The sequence below is a fragment of the Panthera leo genome, chromosome B4 (assembly GCF_018350215.1).
Source record: "Panthera leo isolate Ple1 chromosome B4, P.leo_Ple1_pat1.1, whole genome shotgun sequence".
NCBI classification, from domain to species: domain Eukaryota; kingdom Metazoa; phylum Chordata; class Mammalia; order Carnivora; family Felidae; genus Panthera; species Panthera leo.
The window spans coordinates 34,190,512-34,204,543 of NC_056685.1; the positions used below are offsets into that span (position 1 = coordinate 34,190,512).

Sequence of the window (14,032 nt, forward strand, 5' to 3'; positions counted from 1 at the left end):
CTTAATACCACATAATCGGGAGGTCAAGAGAGATCTGTCACTGTCCTGGAAAGTGATAAAACTGGGTGAACAACAGAGTTGGAAACTGGTACTATTTGTGGTAGAATTTTTACTGAATGAGATTACTCACAAGGCCAAGTAAGGATAAAACAGTCCAGAAATTGTGGGGTTTTGTGATTACAGCTACTTCAAGATGGCTTCATTGTTCTTTTTTTTTCAAGCAATCTATAACCAACGTAGGGCTCAAACTCACGACCCTGAGAATGAGTCACATGTTCCATGACTGGGCCAGTCAGTTGTCCCAAGGTGGCCACTTTTTATCTATTCTCCCTCTTCCCCGTAACAAAAACCCTCCTAGGAACTGGAAATAAAACCTAAATGAACTGGGCAGGTAGAACAGGTAGAAGAGCCCCTGCTTACCTAGCCTTGCAGCTCCCACTTCTAACCACCTGTAATTCACACATAGCTGCCTGCCAGACCCCAGGCTGCCCTAGATCTTGGAAGGAGAGCAAAAGTAGTGTACACAAGTGTGTCAAAGGTACGTGTACCAAGGGCTGGGGGTCTGTGGGTGGTATTGGGAGTGGGCGCAACAAGGTGGGTGTTGATGGGGCTGGCTGGGGGGTACTGTATCCCAGACATCATGTGGAACTGCCAGTTTTCGTGCCGTTCTGAGGCTCTCCACAGAGCATGCACCGCCATCACCTGCCCAGGGCACACTCTGCTGTCTGCCCCAACACCGCCTGCCCGTCTTGATGAAGCCAGGGGAGATGGGTGGTGGCGTTGGGGCCTAGTTCAAACCTTCGTCCCGATGATAAAAGTGACACACGGACACACACAACTCACACATATCAGAGCCTTGCTATTTTAAGAATGTACTTTATACAAAATAACCAGTTCATATGGAAATAAAATCTACAGATCTCTGAGGATCAAAAAGCTTTTTAAAAAGTTCTTTTAAAAAATTATCCAACACACAATATCGAACTAACTATTGAGGTAAGTGTCGCTCTCAGTGAAACAGGGAATCAGCAGACCACGACAAAATATACACAATATAAAAATAAATAGCATTCCCCTTTCCAGTACTGGCCAGGAAAGTTCTCACGGCTTTTGCAGCAGGAGCAAAGAATCCCTGACACTGTGCCGCAGGCTGGTGGAGACTGGCCTGGGCTCCCAGGAGCTGTGTGCAAGGCAGGAGAGTGAGGTACCCAAGTCCCAGCTAGGGGAAAGGGGTCACACGGAGGACACTGAACGGGGTTCAGCACTTCAATAACTTATTATCCACGCCCCTGTTCCCAGCCCCATCCCACCCTTTTCAAAAACACATGCAGGACAATCAGCTGCTTCTCAGGTATTTCTACATAAAGGTTCAGTCAGTCCCCTGGTACACAGTGAGAGACCAAGACTAGCTGGGGAGACAGCCTCACTAATGTCTGTTTAGCAAAGGCCTTTTACAAAGCAGAGACAGATGAACATGCAACCTGGAGCTGAGGCTTGCGTCACAGCTTCATATGAGAGATGGGATGCAGAAATGTTCACTCAAGTTCCGTTTTCCCAATGGGAAAGCAGGGCAAGGCTGGGTGCCCTAAGGCTCCATGTTAGAGTCCAACCCACTAGAAAAGAAAAAGGGGTTTCTTCTCATGCAGCAAGCCTCAATCACATTCTTAGTTCCTAGACAGTGATGTGAGCCCCGGAATAAAAGCCTCTGCATGCTCAGCCAAGATTCCCAGTATCCTCACTGGAGTGTTGAACAGAGAGCTATCCACAGGGACCCTGCATCCCAGAACCCCCGACAGTGGCACAATCCTGACTCACGCACACGGAGCTGACTTCCTCAGTGGAGGCCCTTGCAGAATCTGGCAGGGGGCGAATGCACTGACACTCGGTCACAACACAGGGGGTAGCAATAATGCTAGAAAACTCTAAGCCTTTCAGTTCTTTGAAAACAGTTTCTTTGAAAGCATGACAGGATTCTGACACTATGTGACTGTCCTTGCCTTGGGACTGCTGGGTTAAGACTTCCTGTGAAATTCAGATTAGGTCTTAAGAGCAGTATATTATTTATAGATTTGAACTTCCGTTAAAAAGAAAAAAGGGAAAAATTTCAACCTAGTGGTATGGATTGAAAGCTTGTTTCTGACATCTGTGGTGACTGCAACACTGGGATTTTGCGTGTTTTGGACAGCGCTTTGTTTTGGAGTATGTGTTTTGGACATACTCTTGGACTCCATGGGAATTAGCAGGAAAAATTTCACAGTAGACAAACGCCACGGGATAACACCACCACATGCTTAGTCAAGAGAAGCATTTCCAAGGTCTGAGGGCTAAGCTACGGCACAATGACATTTCAAGCTGAGGTGTGAGTGAACTAAGGCACATACATACTACGGGTCTTGAGGTTTTCAATAAATGTAAAAATGAAGATGAGCATGAAAGAGTTTTGCCTTTGGAGTGCAGTTTGACTTGGGCTCACTGAGAAAAAAGAATCCTTAATAACAAGCTCATGTGCACTGCCAGAAGAACTAAACCAACGTGATTAAGGAGAGGTGGAGTGGCTTTAATTTTATTTTTAGAAAGTGGGATGGAAAGTTCTATGAACAAGGATCTGTGTATTTTGCCCTCGTTTACTCTTCACATGCATCTACCATAATTTTAGCCAACAGCTACTTTTTAAATGAACAGACTCTGATGGAAAACAAAAACAAAAACAAACCCAAACAGAAACCTTCCAAAAGGCTTTACTTTTCTTTCTGGATCATTTATTTCTCTTGGGTCTTAGGGAAACAGATTCTAACTTATTAACAAGTCTAATAAAGGCTAGCCATGACTATCAAATCAAACAGGTGTGAGAGTATTCTCATTACCCGTGGACCCCAGCTATCCCCTTCTGCAGACTACTGAGACCTGAGAGCCAGCACACTGACCCACCGTGTGAAAGTCCTTCTAGCCTGAGAGAGGTCATTTTTAGGACCTCCTCACACACTACTTTCTAGTTACAGCATATCACATGACCATCATCCCCATTATGGAGAAGATGGCAAATGCATTTGCATCTGCTTAAGACACTTGGGAAGAGAAGTGCCAAAGGAGAAAGACGAGGAAAGAGGTCCTGCGGATCAGTGGTTCACAGCAGCTCAACGGTCACATGTGTTCCTGCAATCTTTCAGCTCCTGACTGCTTTTAGTAGATCTGCACTTCAAAGACCAGTAAAAGCTCAGGATATACCAGACAAGGGCTGAAGTGCTGGGACCTGTAATGCATGACCCAATTCCCACATGGGATGCAACAAGGCTGACAAGTTTGCTGTTGCCCTTGTTCCCAGTGTTACGATATGAAACAGCAGTTCAATCCTTGATACTCTTCTTCCTTAATATCTTCTCACCTCTCTACATACTGAGAAGGGAGGTTAAGGATATAAGAATTTACGGATTTCTTCCTATATTGTTCACAGCTTCTAGCAACAGGGAACAGGGGGTGAGGGGCTGGGGGAGTGTGGAGAAAAGGTTAACTTGAGTGGGTGGAAGGAAAGGGAACAAATCAACCCAACTATTGCTTATGGTCCGCTCCTACCCACGCCCCAGGGTCATTCAGCACAAAGCAATGCCTCCAACTTTGGTGCCAGGGGAACAGACCCAGTGCTCACCGTGCTCCCAGTTATACAGCAGCCAGAGGCCTCTCACCCAAACCAGCTTTCATGCAAAAAGAGAAAGGCTGTCACCAGCACAAGGCTCTGGGCCTAGACCAGCTCTAAACAGACCCAAACCAGCTGTCAAGACCAGTTGGTCTTTCTCTCCTCCCTGCTTCTACACAAACACAAAAACAGAAGAGGTAATGCTTCGGCCATGCTAGCTTACGCTAGCTTAGGGGCTAACATGGAATCTGTTCTCCCTACAGGGATAAGGCTGACCTCTTCACTCCTCCAAACCAGATTATGTCAGTGATAGCTCTCTAACAAGAATTAGGATCAAATGAGAACACAGGCTCAAAACTCATTCCACATAAAAGCACATCAAATTTAAAACTGAAGTCTATTAGAGAAAAACTTGTATTTTTGTGCATTGTATCTTAAAGGCTCCCTGTGTTCCCTATGCAACTCTTAATCCTACCTGAGCTGTGAGCCACAACGCCAGGTCAAAAGCATTCCCTTATTTTTATGAGTCTCCATTACACTGGAGCTGGTATGTTGGGCTTCCATCGGTATAACATGAATTATTTCCAATTTGTTTCTCTTCCTGATAGCACACACTTAGCAAACTTTAAACTTGTTGGCTCCACGTTTCATCAATGATGCTGGAATTGGAGGGAAAGATTCTACTGGCCCCTCACAAGGCTGAATTTGTAAGAAACTAGGGCAGATTAATAATATATGGAAGCTTTTCTACTATCCCAAAGGCATGCTTAAAAATATGCTATTCTTTACAAAAACCTGTAATTTCAGGGCATTTTTCCTTAGTCTTATTTTTTTCTTTGTGGGATATTCAAAAGTTTAAAACATAGGAGTCCTAACTTTGGTGGCATCTCAGCTAAAATCAAATATAGAATGCTAACCAGGGACAATCCAGTGTAATTCACTTCTAAAACTGTAACAAAGTAATTTAATACTGTAAAATTGTTTCCTATCACAGGTATGACAAATGATTTCCAAGAACTTGTTCCTGAAAGCTATTTTAAATCACCATGACTTATCTTACTATGATTCACTTAAAATGAATAAAACCTATATATACCGAGATATTCCTAAATTCAACCTGTAAATCTATAGAATACATTTTTCCTATTCAAAACTGTGCAATTTCTTTATTGTACTAACATATACAAACCTGAGTAGTCACTTCCACAAAATGTGATTCGTGTCAGAAAGCTTTGTGTGATGCCTACCAGATCACAGTCCCAGCAGGTCTGTGACGAGGATGATTCATTTTATATTTTAATAAGCAAAACACTCTAGTGATCCCAATTCCTGATATTGGTTTACAACTATCTGGTAGGGCTGGTGGCAAATCAGGAAGGTGCGGCACTGCTCTCTGAAATCCAGGATTTAGGCCACTGGATGAGAGGGAAGCCAGTCTTGTGGGCAGACGCTCCTGGTAGAACATGTGAGAGCACTCTGCCTTCCAATGGAGAAAGCCCACAACCAGGGTGTAGTGCAATGGTACCCTCTATGGCTGATCGGAAAGAAGGCCTTTAGCTAACAAAGGACTGCTAGCCACTGAGGAAATAGTGACATTTTACAAGAGTAAATTTACCCTACCCTCTTCTCCAGCTCCCGAAAGTATTCAGTGTGATATGATTGTAAACAAATGAGGATCACTCTAGTGCTGCGTGCCCACCATAGTTAGGACTTCCATTTCTTCCACACCCCCACCCACCCTTCCCACTTTATGTACAATACATTCACCACCAACAACAAAAATTATTTTTAAAAGGCAACATGAAAATTCTGTAAACTGGACCCAGCTCCAAACACATTAATACTACGAGTAGTCCCTTCCCCAAATATATACCTGAGTTTAGCTGCTCATGAAAGTTTACAAGCACCACTCCATTCATAAGTATGACCCCTCCCCCAAGTTTAGGATGATCTTCCCTGAAAAGAGTCTCAGGACTTAGAAAAGCTGTCACTAATTTCAGTTCATCTGTTTTTAACTATCAGCCATGCAAAAGATCCCTGCCCAAGGACCGCTGCAAGCTGGTGTTAGTCTAGGACTCTGGGAATGGCTCCAGCTCTTGGATGGCACGAGTGATGCACTGTGAAGGGGTGTGGCGGGGGGACAGGAACAGAGATGAGCAGGGACCATTCCCCTAAATTCTCCATGTTCCAGTCTTCATGCGCAGCTTTCTGTTTCCTTGGGGTTTATTTCCTCCTTGGACTAGCTCTGAGAGAAGCAAATAAAGACAATTTAAACAAAATTGACAGCTGTATTGTTTAAAAAAATTAAGTAAGCTGAAGAGCTGTACACATTCCTCTCCACCTGAAAAATGGCTTGGTTTTGGTTTCAGCCATCACAGTTTACTTCTGGAGGGTGGGATCTAAAATTTTGGACCTCCTGATCCAGACCCCAACCTCGTCACTCAGGAGCTGTGGGATTTCTTGCACATTAGGGAATGGAACTGATGTCGGTGAAGATAATTAATTCATGGCAGTCAAGAAAGAGATTAAATGAGATGCTGCATGCAGAAACCCTTAGCACGGTGCCTGGCAGAAAAGCAGCACTGGAAGGTAGCTACAGTTCTTTTAAAACTGGACTAACCAGTGTCTCTCAGATGAAATTGGTAGAATAAAAAAATACAAAGCTATCTTATCAAAATAAATGCTAGTGGCCAGTTAGGAAACATGAGGCTTAAACAGCCCCAAATAGCTGGTTACTACAAGGACAGAAAAAAGGAACGTACAGAGACAGCACAGGAGCTACTTCCGAGGTCATCTTCTCCTGGCTTTTTCCACCACTGAATCTACTTGGAGCACAGGGCCCGAGGGGCCCTTTTTACTTGGCTGCCAGTAGGACATGAAGCACTTCCCAGAACACCTTAAAAGATTTTTTCAGAATCACAACAAACTCACAATAAACTATTCCCTGCCACCTCGAAGAATAACAAAAATTCTAATTGCTGGTAATTTTTACCTGATCAAGAGGAAGTGTTGGGGGTTTATGTGGTGGCAGCTCTTCCTGTGACGTTGCTGGTGCTGGGGTCTTTGGGAACGAGGACTGTGACTGGACTGGATGCATTTGCATTCTGTAGCCACAAGAAAGCATAGTTAAGAATTAATGAAGACATATTAATTAAAAATGAAAAGAGACACTTTAATCACAAAAATCTGGCAGATACTGCCTTAATTATCTAGGTAATCAAACTTGAAATCAATACTGGGACAAAGTGCCATCGTGTGCCTCCAGATGAGATGCAATAAGAAGTATATGACACCGGGGCACCTGGGTGGCTCAGTCCGTTAAGCATCCCACCCTTGATCTCAGCTCAGATCTTGACCTCAGGGTTGAGTTCAAGCATGATGTTGGGCTCCATGCTGGGCGTGGAGCCAACTTAAAAAAGAAAGAAAGTACATGACACCACCTATGTAGTGTTCTTGACAAATGTTTAATTGGACTCCAAATATGAGGAAACAATGAGAAGAATCCAGAGATTGGGACAGTTTACATGAGAACTAGCCTGGAGTCTTTGAAAAACAAAAAAACCCAAAACAATGATAGCATAAATGTCTCAAACTAAGAGATTAAACAGACATAGCAACCAAACATATACATTAACCTTAAATGGATCCTGGATGGGAAAAAAAAAATAAAACAAAGAAATGTAGCTTCAATGTTTCATTTTTTGAGAATGACAGAGCGTGAGCAGGGGAGGGACAGAGAGAGAGAGAGAGAGAGAGAGAGAGAGAGAGAGAGAATATGAATCTGAAGCAGGCAGCAGGCTCCGAGCATCAGCACAGTGCCCGTTGTGGGGTTCGAACTCATGAACCTTGAGATCATGACCTGAGCTGAAGTAAGACACTTAACTAACTGAACAACTCAGGTGCCCCAAGAAATGTAGTTTTAAAAGATATTTTGAGGGGTGCCTAGGTGGCTCAGTCAGTTGAGCATCCAACTGCAGCTCAGGTCATGATCTCACGGTCTGTGGGTTTGAGCCCCACACTGGGCTCTGACAGCTCAGAGCCTGGAGCCTGTTTCAGATTCTGTGTCTCCTCCTCTCTCTGCCCCTCCCCTGCTCATGCTCTGTCTCTCTCTCAATAATAAATAAACATTAAAATTTTTTTTTAAAAGATATTTTGAGGACAACTGGAGAAATTAAGTGAGAACTCTGTATTAAATACTATTAGTGTTATTTTCCTTAGGTGTGAAAATAGTTTGAGATTGTGCTCCAGGAAAATGTCGTTATTCTTAGCAGATGCATGCTGACATATTTAGGAAGAAAGGGTCAGGATGTCTGCAATTTACTTCCCAATGGTTTAAAAGAAAAGACAAAGAAAAGAAACAATGTACTTAGTGAGGCATAAAACAAATATGGCACAACGTTAAATGGGGGAGAGGTTTTGGAGGTAAGGTCTTCTTAGGTTGGCACTGAAGAAAGGCACATTAGTTTTTAAGTTGGATGGTATTGGTTTTAAGATTAAGCTTCATAACTTCATTTTTTTTTTTAAGTTTAAGTATTTGAGAGAGAGCGAGAAAATAAGTGGGGTAGGGGCAGAGAGAGAGAGAGAATCCCAAGCAGGCTCCACCCTTCCACCCTCAGTGAGGAGCATGACTCTGGGCTCAATCGCATGAACTGTGAAATCATGACTGACTGAAATCGAGTTGGATATTTAACCAACTGGGCCACCCAGGTGCCCCTAGGCTTTATAACTTTAATATAAACAACTTCATTTAACCACCTTTTATATATATTATTAATTTGAAAATTTCATGGATCACAGGTCACCTCATCACTATTTGCAAGAACTCTAATGGGGATAGTATTTGACTTGTTTTAAGAAGAAATGACAGATAAGGGATAAAACCTGAGCATTACATGTGATCCCATAACCTCAGGATTTGAGAAAGACCCATTTTACCCTAGTCAGAGTATCTGAACTTAGCAGCATATTGACGCCTGTCTATAGCTCTCAACCGGAGCTATCAAGTTTCTAGGGTCAAAATCTGTCATTTAAATGTGAATTCACTTTCATGAGGGAAAAAAAGTGCCAAAGATAAAATCAGACTCTAAGGCTGATACACTTCCATTAAGTCTCCAATTATCAATGAGTCACATGTTTTTCTTGGACCTAGACTGCTAACATTTATCGTTATTCCTAAGATCATTTTGCTCTTTAAAACTATTTCTTTTTTCAGAAAAACAAAAAACCCCCAAAAAACAAAAAAACAACCCAAAAACCACCTAATGTAACCTTACCCTGATGATCTGTACATTTCTTGGAAAGGTCCCCTTATTCCACTTCCAGTGCCAATCTGTTCCATCATTACAGCTTGAAAGTGACCCAGGCCATCTTCCTGGCAGCGATAGATGGGGCCCTCCTGAGAGAGGCCGTTGGGCTGGGCAGCCACTGGATGGTGAGGTGGGTGAGCAGCCACAGGGGAGGAGTAAGCTCTGGGCTGGAAATGACTGGCTGGCCGCTGAGGTGTATAAGGAGGCCCTGTCTGTAGCATCACACCATGGGGTTGGAAAGTAGATGAACCAAATCCCATCCCTGAACTCAGAGGCGGAGGAGTTCCATAAAGATATTCGTTGGCTGACAATGAGCTCTGTCGCTTGGTAGCTGCATTATGGTTGTCCAGGTCTAAAAATTCTTTGGGGCTCTCTGGTCTCTCCATAGATTCATCCAGCTTTTCTTCCTCTGGAACAGGATTCTGCCCATCAGCTGAGACTACTTTAGCAGCCACTGCATCCATTTGGGTTGGGGAAGTTAAGGCAGCATTCAGTGTCTCACAGCCTTGCAGATTAGCCAAGGTGCTCTTATCTGAGAAGAGGGGCCTTGGTGGAGGAGGTGGATTAGGTGGGAGCCCACTTGGGCTTCCCGGGGGATGAAGATGTCTCTGCCAGTCAGAAAAGCCCTGTGGACACGGATAATAAGGAGTTCGCTGATAGTGATGGTAGGAAGGCTGAGGTGGTGACTGGTAGGAATACCTCATTCCTTGGTGGGGGCGATACCGGGGAAAGACTCCAGAATGAGGGTTGCTAGATTGAAAGCCCCTAGGGGGAAAATGCTGAGGATGGGATACTGAGGGTTTACTTCCCATCACAGGGCCCAAACCTTGCAGGCCTGGACTGATGTGGTAATGGGTAGCTGAATTTGGGTATTCCAGGCCGGGCATGTACAAGGGAGAAAACTGGCTTACAGTGCCTCCCATCAAACTGGGGTCTGTGTGGGGAGGTGTAGCTGGGTTCTGTCCTGCACATGGCATGGTTTCCTGTAGTGTTTTACCTCTGGGGCAGAGTGGCTTTTCTGAACCACTAACACTAAGGCCCTTCCCCTCTGATCCACAAGGGGATGCTTCAACAACTACTCCATTTTCAGGTAGAGCCCCTCTATCTGCCAGAGTGGAGAGGTCTCGCATACATCCTTGAGTGGCTGGGCTGGTATAGCCGCTCTCTGAGGGCCAGGTATTCTTGCTCTTTGTTGCTTTACAGTTGTCTCCAGAATCTGAGGAGTCGCTTTTGAGCTCTAGGCCCTCTGTTTCCCTTTCTTGTGGTGAGCTCTGCCTGGTACAGTCGGTCTGCAAGGGAGGTGTAGGGTGAGGTAGTTGTTTGAGGTACACGCCCTCTGAACCACCAATGTTTGGTGGTTTCTCCTCAAGCCCAGGCAAGGGATCTGCTGTAAGTGAAACACAGAACAAAATAGTAGTTCAGTAGCTGAAATGATGACACTGATGGAGTTAGTAGTAAAAAGAACATGAAACCTGTCAGATAAGGAGAGATAGGGTTGGGGTAGATGTGTGGCCATTGAAGCTTCAGCTAGAAATTGAGTCCCTGGAAAGGATGATGATATTGAGGTCCTTGCAAACTCCCTCTTATAGACCAAGAGGTAAGACCTAGCACCTCTACAGCTACTCATAAAGTCTGCCAAAGAATGGAGATGTCCTTGTTTCCCTCTTCCTGTGTGGTCACAGATCACTAAGTGAGGGGGAGATAATTCATGGCTCATGGACTCCACAGAGATGCATGTCACATATGGAGATACAATAAGATACAACGAGAAGGACGAGGACATGATGGGTATGTATCAAGAGGGCTGGATCCCTGACTTGTGCCCCTTCAGAACACAAGTTCCACAGCAGCAGGGACTTTCTTTTGTTCCCTACCACTCTTAGTACTTGCACAAAACAGGGACTCAATTGATATTTGCTGAATGAATGAAAATATCTTGTCTGGATGTCTTGAGAACAAGATGTCCTACAGGATAAAACTCGAAAGGCATCTTTAACATATTACAGAAATTTAATAAACCCAAATAAATTAATTTACTAGACTCAAATGCTTAATTATAAATTCAGAACTCTTTACCTTGCTATTGTATCAAACCAAAAATATGGTCTTACTATTATAATCCTTTGAACAGGACAGAGTTGTTGCTCAGGTGGATCAGAATACAATTCTGGTAACAAATTTTAAAGACAAGATTAAGGATTCTTAACTTTTAAAGACCGACTAAAATCTCAGTCAACTAATGAACTAATAATGCTGTCTTCAAAAATCCAAGGCACGAGCTATACAATGAAAATTAAATCTACACTTATCATTATTTTATCAACATAAAACATGGCAACTAACAAATAGGCTTATCTAGTTTCACCAGAGGGACTCTACTTCTAAAGCTTCTTCCAGACTCCATGTGAAATCAGTATTAGACAGTTCTGTTAGAGCTGGTTTTCACAAAGCGGGCCCTATCTCAAAAGAAACACTTTTATTTATTTTTTTATTTTTGTTAATTCTTAAAATGTTTATTTATTTTTGAGACAGAAAAAGCACAAGCAGGGAGGGGTAGAAAGAGAGGGAGACACAGAATCTGAAGCGGGCTCCAGGCTCCAAGCTGTCAGCACAGAGCTTGATGAGGGACTTAAGCTTACGAACTATGAGATCATGACCTGAGCTAAAGTCAGATGCTCAAACGGACTGAACCACTGAGATGTTCCTCAAAAGAAACACTTTTAAATAAAAGTCTGACTTGGGGAAGATGGCAGAGTAGGAGGATTAGTATCAATAACCCAAAAAATGACTTAAAGACTGACAGAAAAGACTCTCCACAGCTAAATGTAGAGCAGGGGCCACATCAAAGAGGGTAGGAAGAACAAAGGTATTGGCAGGAATCAAATGGACTCTCGGGACTGTCCACAGGAGGGAAGGATACAGCAGATAGAAAGAGAGGAGAGAAGCAGTTCCCGAAGGCAGGCACCCCAGGCACAAGGAAATTACATGGGGAAGATGAATTCCCGTAACATTTGGATTTGAAAACCAAAGAGGCCCAACAATCTGGGGCGGGGGGCGGGGGAGGATGACTTAAGACCTGAAACTAAAAATCAGTGGGCTTGGCTCTGGGAGAGATAGGAGGGCAGAGTCCCTGCCCTTAAAAGAGACAACACAACAAACATAAACAGCCCCATTGGGATAAAGCTTAGAAGCAGCAGTTTGAAGACCTGGTGTATATATATGGAAAGGAGATTTATTTACTAATCTTGAGTGCATGCTAGAGGGTAGGGATTTTTGGGACACCTCTCCAAGAACAAAAGAGTTGAAAGGCAACATTGTCCCCGCCCAGGCTAGATAGATGGGCACCTGTAGGAATCAGAGCAGTGCCAATACTTGTTACCTGGGTTGCTAACAAAGAGCCCAGCCCCAGCATTCTCCTGCAGAAACACTCCATCCAAGCCCAGGTGAACTTTTCCTGGGCAGCTGCAGTTCCCTCCTGCATCGGACTGGCTTAGAGCTTCCTGGAACTGTATGGGCCCTACCCCCATTGCCCTATTGACCTGGCCCCTCCAATATGCCCTTGGCCAGAGCCCATCCAAAGTGATGGCACAAGCCTGGCAAGGTGCAGGCAGCCCCAACAAGGCCAAACACTACTGCAAAGAGACTCCTCCTGCCCCAGAGAACGGGGAAGATAACTACACATACCAGTCTGACTATGGCCCTAGCAGTGGGCTGGGGGCAGACAGTTGTTTTGACTGAAGGCCAAGTCCACCACTGAAAGCTTCTCGGAGGACAATAGAGGGAAAGTGCCCAGCAGTTTCGTGCTACTGCATCTCTGGCAAATGCCTGGATTGATTCAGCTCAAGCCCAAGGCAGCCCCAGACTGGGCCACTAACAACACAGGGATCAAACCTTACCCAAGACAGACAAAGAGAGCCATTGCACACAACTGGAATGAAGGCAAATGTGGCTCAGCTACAATACCAGGGTGCACACAACACACATAGGAGACACCCCTGAAGTGCTAGGTCGTGGTGAACAGGGGACACTGCACTGAAGGGCACTACAGGACCTCTTCTTCACAAGGCCACTATTTTCAAGAGCAGGAGACATAGCTGACTTTCCTAACACAGAGAAACAGAGTTAGACAAAACAAGGACACAGAGGACTATGTCCCAAAGAAAAGAACCAAGACATAATCACAGCAAGAGAGCTAAATGAAACAGGTAAGTAATATGCTCAATAGAGAATTTAAAGTAATGGTCATAAAGATACTCACTGAAGTTAGAAAGGAGTAGAACTCTTCAGTGAAACTCTCAACAAACAGAAAACAAAACAAATCAGAGATGAAGAACTCAATAACTGAAATTAAAAATACACTAGAGGGAATAAACAGACTAGATGAAGCAGAAGAAAGAATCAGTGACTGGGAGGACCAAGTAATGGAAAGCAATCAAGCTTCACAGGCAAAAAAAAAAAAAAAAAAAAAAGATTTAGGGAACTCAGTGACAACAAGTGTATGGATCTCAGAAGAGAGAGAAAAGGAGGCAGAAAATTTATTTGAAGAAATAATGGCTGAAAACTTCCTGAATCTGGGGAAGGAAGCAGAAATTTAGATCTAGGAAGCATAGCAAATCCTCAACAAAATCAACCCAAGGAGGTTCACACGAAGACACACACAGGAATTAAAATGACAAAAATGTAGTAATGAAGAGCAAGTTAAAAAAAATTTTTTTTTTTAAATTTTTAACGTTTATTTATTATTGAGAGACAGAGAATGAGTATGGGAGGGGCAGGGAGATGGGCAGACACAGAATCTGAAGCAGGCTCCAGGCTCTGAGCTGTCAGCACAGAGCCTGAAGCAGGGCTCGAACTCACAAATCGTGAGATCATGACCTGAACTGAAGTTGGATGCTTAAGCGACTGAGCCATCCAGGTGCCCCCTCCCCAAAATTTTTAGCATTTATTCATTTTTGAGAGACAGAGACAGTGTGAGTGGGGGAGGGGCAGAAAGAAAGGGAGACACAGAATCTGAATCCGGCTCTAGGCTCTGAACTGTCAGCACAGAGCCCCATGTGGGGCTTGAACTCATGGACCGTGAGATCATGACCTGAGC

At 44.0% G+C, this 14,032-nt stretch overlaps 1 protein-coding gene across 4 annotated transcripts in view; it reads right to left on the minus strand.

The window, feature by feature from the left end:
• Positions 1-860: 860 nt before the first annotated feature.
• Positions 861-14,032, minus strand: part of LOC122224063 (cat eye syndrome critical region protein 2) — a 180,271-nt gene continuing 167,099 nt past the window's right edge. For 3 of the 4 annotated variants that reach the window (XM_042945408.1, XM_042945409.1, XM_042945406.1), the window contains 3 exons: positions 8,905-10,324; positions 6,624-6,735; positions 861-5,876 (listed from right to left, as the gene is read on the minus strand). In XM_042945408.1, coding sequence (XP_042801342.1) covers positions 5,871-5,876; positions 6,624-6,735; positions 8,905-10,324 — 1,538 coding nt within the window. In that variant the 3' untranslated portion in view covers positions 861-5,870. The remainder of the gene's footprint in view (positions 5,877-6,623; positions 6,736-8,904; positions 10,325-14,032) is intronic. The other variant, XM_042945407.1, reaches the window with a different exon arrangement.